At 35.3% G+C, this 6,183-nt stretch overlaps 1 protein-coding gene across 1 annotated transcript in view; it reads left to right on the top strand.

The window, feature by feature from the left end:
* The first annotated feature begins 1,232 nt into the window (after nucleotides 1-1,232).
* Nucleotides 1,233-6,183, top strand: part of LOC138315627 (uncharacterized) — a 36,683-nt gene continuing 31,732 nt past the window's right edge. Inside the window, exons 1-3 of the mRNA XM_069256786.1 lie at nucleotides 1,233-1,369; nucleotides 3,739-4,299; nucleotides 5,880-6,116. Of these exons, the coding sequence (XP_069112887.1) occupies nucleotides 1,291-1,369; nucleotides 3,739-4,299; nucleotides 5,880-6,116 (877 nt within the window). The 5' untranslated portion in view covers nucleotides 1,233-1,290. The remainder of the gene's footprint in view (nucleotides 1,370-3,738; nucleotides 4,300-5,879; nucleotides 6,117-6,183) is intronic.

Below are 6,183 nucleotides of genomic sequence, written 5' to 3'. Positions count from 1 at the left end.
ATTCCATGGGTTCATGAGCCGCTTAAGTTTACTTATCACACAAAGCGTGCGTGAACGCCGTCAGAACCAGAACACTGTGGCTAAATAGTTACAAAACAATTCAATTCTTTCGGCTCATCGGTTTGACAAGCATTTTTTTCTCAGAATCGGCACAAAAAATGAACTAAGTGTTATAATGTAGGACGTACAAAAGCGACAAGACTAGGACATATACGGTAGTGATAAGATAAATATAGATCATATGTCCGGAACATTTGTTAAATCTAAAACAATAGATCGGCAGCAAAAACTTTTCTAACAAAGATGAACTGATATTACGTTTTATCTGTTGTCTAAGTCGCAACAATCAACAGGCGCAATTATATCTTGGATTTGCGATATTTGTGTTTCTTAAAAGTCACATTATATGATGTGTTTTTTTTTTAAACTTCTGGTAAAACCTCATAACGCATATAATATTACTGCATTTTACGTGCCTTTTTACAGTAGGCATGCGCTAAACGTATTATGTTTAAACAATGCACTTAATATTTTTGCAATGGAATACCAGAAAAAACGTCCTAATAAAACGAGACACCTTTGTATGGTCTTATCTTTTTAGTGTCGTAGATAGTCTCGTGAGTCTATATTAGCGAACATTTTATCTACAGTTTTACTCTGTCTCCATTGTCAACCTACACCTAATGATATTATTACACTACCAGTGGAAATCATAGGTGTGACGTTTTATCGATGACTAATATGATGTGTACCCTGTCACTTTCATCACACAAATGGCAAAGCAATACATATAGTATAGAAAGGTGTAAAAAAAAAATAGCTAGAATATCGATGTTCATACAACATTAAATGTGTCATCAGAACGCCATACATACACTTTTCACCGGTTGTACTTACCGGATGATAATATTTGTCATTTAGTTTGGGTGATCGTTAATAATTAATTTCATACTATATTCAATTCTCATAACTATTATTTATATTACAGAGTAACATGTGCATATTATATATTTGAAATGGACCAGAAAGAGCATATCCACCATCATTTTTGTACCACATTATGATCAAAGAATGGCATGTCAATCTGTCTGTCTGTAGGCGAAATAAGCAGGCGGTGTATTCATTTTCTCTTTGCGCGAGATTATGCATAAACCACAACCTATGCATGTCAAAGATCAAACTTATCTGCAGAAAATGGTCACGTGATAAACTTTGTCGATAAACGGCATTGTCTTATAGGTGCATTTAGCAGGAAGGGCTTATTTTTTGCGGCGGATTCGGACCGTCAACATGTTGCAAGCAGTCGCAGTGTTGTGGTGTGCACTGGGCACGTATATGGCCTATGGTGCTGCCACAACTGCTAATCCAGGCAAGTGTTCAATCATTTAGTATCCTTGTTTTGATATTTTGATATTCATTTATCTATAATTTAGTGTCCAAAATAGTATCTATCATTTCCAGTCGTGACACAAAAATGTATGTCATCGATGCTGGAAATTATCATTTCGACATGCATGTATATGATTTACGAATTGATTTCAATAAATCGGACACCGGAGAAAATTAAAAAAAAAATCAGATATTATCATCACACAACTGTAAATTAGGACGAATGACGTGCTAAGACCTGTATTACTTTTTCTGCATTTTTTTTATTATTATGTAAATTTACATTTTATTACACTTTGTGTCAATTGGTTCCAAATGAACGTGATTAAATATGTTTTATCATAATAAGGGTGAAGGGCACGATGTGCGAAGCACTTCTAAGGTAACAGATACACGAAAAAACATGTATAAGAAAAAACACAATCTTCAAAATTAAATCCTACACACTGACAGCTTCAGTTTGCGGCCGCCATTTTGTCATACATATGGGGAGGTTGTGCGTTGCTCCGGTACTGCTCTCCCCAGTAAATATATATTTAACTCTAATCCAAATGCATAACAGGAGTAATTAAACATTTTTTTTACTATTTTTTAAATGATAATAATAACACTTTAAAGGGACAATTCACTCAGGCTAATTCTTTTACATAACCAAGAAGCAAAATATGGCATAAATGTATTGTTCTACATTTCTTATGAAACATATAACATAAAATATTGACAAATTCCACGTCATTGTTTAGTATTTTAATCTATACCGTTGTAATTATAAATCGTTGATCAATACGATTCAGCAGGTAAAATGTGTTCGCTGTATCTATACCCGAGCCAACGTCACGCACGTTTAACAAATGAACTGCATAACCACTGAGGAGGTGATAAAATGATTTTTTAGACGAGCCAATTCACCTAATAAGGTAAACACACTATTGTCAGAGCGATTTGAGCAGTTCTAGACAAAAGTAGCAGTACTCTACGAGCAAGGGACAGTTTAAAATGCGTCCTTTTATTTCTAAATTTTGTCTTCTACATGAAATAGAATAAACAAGTAGAGCTTCGCTCTTCCTAATCTGTGCATGATTCATATAAAAACATCTGGCTGCGCCTTTTAAGGCCTTGCCTTCAGTCATATTACACTACTAAGGAAATACGCGATGTATAGACAGGTGCTTTTAATGAATTATGTTTGGTTGTTATTTGTTTTATATTGATAGCGATATTGACAGCGCCGGTGTTATTGCGTTTCCAGGATTATTGTTCACAGAAAATGGCGTACTTGAATGTGACCTAGATTTATTTGTTGACCTTCATCTGAAGGTTGTCTTTTTAAATCACGACTGTCGTCTGTATATATAACTGAGGTTACATTTCTAAAATTTCATGTGCAGGTTGTTTCGCAGGGTGCATATTTTTGGCAGTTTCCTTTTTGTACCAATCGGAAAACAAAATGTCTGACAGCCTACCATCATGGATTTTGCCAGTTAGAAAATTGCTATTGCTTTTTCTCAGAGAGAACTGTTTAAAAGATAATTCTGTAATTTCATATGTTGGTTCTTTTTGCTGTAGTTGTGTCGCTGGAACTAACAAGAGCTATAATTTTCACAATTAATGTTTGCTATCAATATTTCTCATAATCATTCTGAAACATCCTATCAGGAAAGAAAATGGCTGAAAAACAGCTTATCCATTTTGGAAGGAATCCATGCAACATGGCCAATGACAATCATATTGATATATTTCACAATTAAAGTGCTACACCAGAATTTTATTTGCGTGTATTAAAGATGCTCCAAGAGTCCCAAAAAGCTTCCATGGCACTATGTCCTATATGGAATGAGGTACTGATTGTGCATGTACCAAAAACAGCATAAGTTTGTATGTATTCTTGTGTTGATTAGACACATATATACGCGAGAAAACATCAGTTATTGTTCAAATGATGGGTATCGTTTATGCTCTGTCGACGGTGGAGCATCTTTACGGCTTTGTTAAAACTTGTGGAAATATTTGGAGAATTGTTTCTCCTAATAAATTAAATTACCAATTAGTGACAGTTATTAACGATAAATTAGATATCATTTACGTTGGCTTAAGGAAAGTTTGACGATCGACATGATAGTTGTATAGATATCCTCTTCCCTCTGTGAAACGTGGCTAAACTTCTTCGTAACTTCTTGATGAGAAATCCCATAAAGAAATTGGATAAAAAATCATGAAAATTGATTATGTCCTCTCTTTATACGAAAGTATTTCAATATACATTACTGTTATTGTCTTTCTGTCATCCTTTTATATCTTTTCCATGCAGCGTTTCTTCTACTAATGACATAATTTGTCTTCGTCCTACAGGTTGTGGAACTGTGCCGGCAGATATTGTGTTTTTGCTTGACGCCTCTGGTAGTGTAGGTTCATCCAATTTCCAGAAACAAAAGGCCTTTGTTGCCAAATTTGCTAATTCGTTTGATATCGGACCACAGAATGTCCAGGTTGGCGTAACAACATTCTCCACCAGTACCCACAATCAGTTTAACTTAAACAAGTATTCTAGCAAGGCGCCATTAGTTAGTGCCATCAATGCTATTCCATACCAATCTGGAAGTACCATGACGAGTTCGGCCTTGACCTACGTCACACAGAATAGCTTCACTCACGCGGCTGGAGACAGAGACCACGTGGCCAATATTCTGATTGTGATGACTGATGGTCAATCCAACAACAAAGCCCAAACTACCGCCGCCGCCAATAAACTTCACGGCACCAACATTAAAACATTTGCTATTGGAATCGGAAGTGGAATCGATCATGGTGAGCTAAGTCACATCGCCTCAGACGCTAATCATGTCTTCACCGTCTCTAACTTCGATGCCCTCACTACCTTACAGGCTGAACTGAAGAAGACCGCGTGTGAAAGTGAGTTAAATTCAATATTTTAGTTTAAGGGAGTTGGAGCTGAACATTTATGTAAAAAGTAGTTTGCAACTTTATTAACAAAGTCGATAATTAGAAATATATTTGACGAATTTACCATCAAGAAAAATAGTTTTGTAAATAATTATTTTTTCTGATGATCCATTTATCGTACGTTTGAAAATCCTTAGATCAAATTAGCCATCTTGATTATCAGTTAATTACCACATCATTTGTCAGCCAAAGCTGTCTCTACATAATACATGTATATCACACATATTGCATGCCTTTTTACACCGGGTTTTTTTTTTTTTTTTTTTTGTTGTTGTTATTTTCGGTTGGTTTTCCTTTCTCTTTCGCCAAAAAATCATCACTGTAATAAGCATTAGTAGTAATAAAAGAGACACCTTTAATTTTAAACATTGCATATTTGCGTTGTATATAACAGAATAAAAATATGTATAGGCCATTTCAAAGAGTTCCAAGTAACTTTAAACGATCCCGCCAGTTATCTATTATGTGGATAATGTCGAGTTAGATTAGTATATAATTGTCCATTCAACCTTCATCAATGTTATTTATTTAAGGATTAACTTGAATATTTTTTATGTTATGGAGATAAAACACAAAAATCTGAGTGTTCTCTATAAACCGCGAAGGGGTTTATGATGAGAGTACATTCAGATTTTCGTGTTATATCTCCATAACATAAAAAATGTATTCAAATTAATCATTATAATTCAATTTACTGAAGATGATCTCTTCAATATTCAAAATTTATTTTTGAACTATTTTGTCTATGAAATCACTACGCCGTCATCTCAGCCATTCAGAAGCAGCGTTACAAACGGCGACACCATTTTTTCCTCTATAGGCTGATGAAGTAAATTTTTAAGCCAATGAAAATTTTCCTAACAAGCAAAATTGAATTATGAAATATTATGCAACATGTTTGAATAAGGGTCTTTTAAGTATTTGCGAATCACTTTTAAAGGAATATTATACATCATTTAATGGCTTAAGATGAAAGACAAGTGGAATGAAAACAGGTTGAATAATATTTGTCGTACTTTATTAAGTAAAAACGAGGAAAGAATGCAAATAAAAATGTTTGTCATTCTTGTACATTTTGGACTTGTTGTGTCAGACAGGAAGTAGATAAAGACTTATGGGAATGTCTGGGGATCAAAGGTCATTAAAAATAGAAGGCCTTACCCAGAGACACAACATATGGCATCGTAGGTGTTGATAGCTCATCACGTAGAACGGACCTCGAAATGGAAAACCTTACGAAACGTTAGATAAACATATTACCAATTACTTTCTTTTCACGGTCCCAAGTTCTTTATGTTTTTTGGTTGTTTTTTTTTTTTTTGGTTTTTGTTGGGTTTTTTCTGTTTGATCAACTAAAACGGGGTTCCTTCCTTTGAAACTGTTTAAAGGTGGCAAAATGAATTACAGAATTAAAGAAACGTCGACAGAAGGCTTAGTCAAATTGGTTGTCCATATACATTTTCAGTGATTTTTCAATGAACGTTATTAAACTCAGACATGTAAATTAAAATCATATAATTACTTTCCAGTTGATGGTGGCTGGACTAAATGGGGATTCTGGAGCCCTTGCACTAAGTCATGTGGAGGAGGAACCCATTACCAAGAGAGAACCTGTTCCGACCCTCCCCCAGCAAATGGCGGGAAACAGTGTACAGGTCCGCATCGACAGACTGGCACGTGCAACACCCACGCGTGTCCCACAACCCCGCCCCCAACAACCACCACAACAGCACGAACCACGCCCATCCCAACCACACCTTCACCGGGTCGGTATCACCTCTTTAATGAGTATTTAGTTTTTAAAGATGGACGGCAATGCTTCATTTGTTCTTC

The sequence above is a fragment of the Argopecten irradians genome, chromosome 2 (assembly GCF_041381155.1).
Source record: "Argopecten irradians isolate NY chromosome 2, Ai_NY, whole genome shotgun sequence".
Taxonomy (NCBI): domain Eukaryota; kingdom Metazoa; phylum Mollusca; class Bivalvia; order Pectinida; family Pectinidae; genus Argopecten; species Argopecten irradians.
The sequence above is the reverse complement of the archived record's forward strand: the minus strand, read 5'-3'. Positions and strand labels throughout refer to the sequence as shown.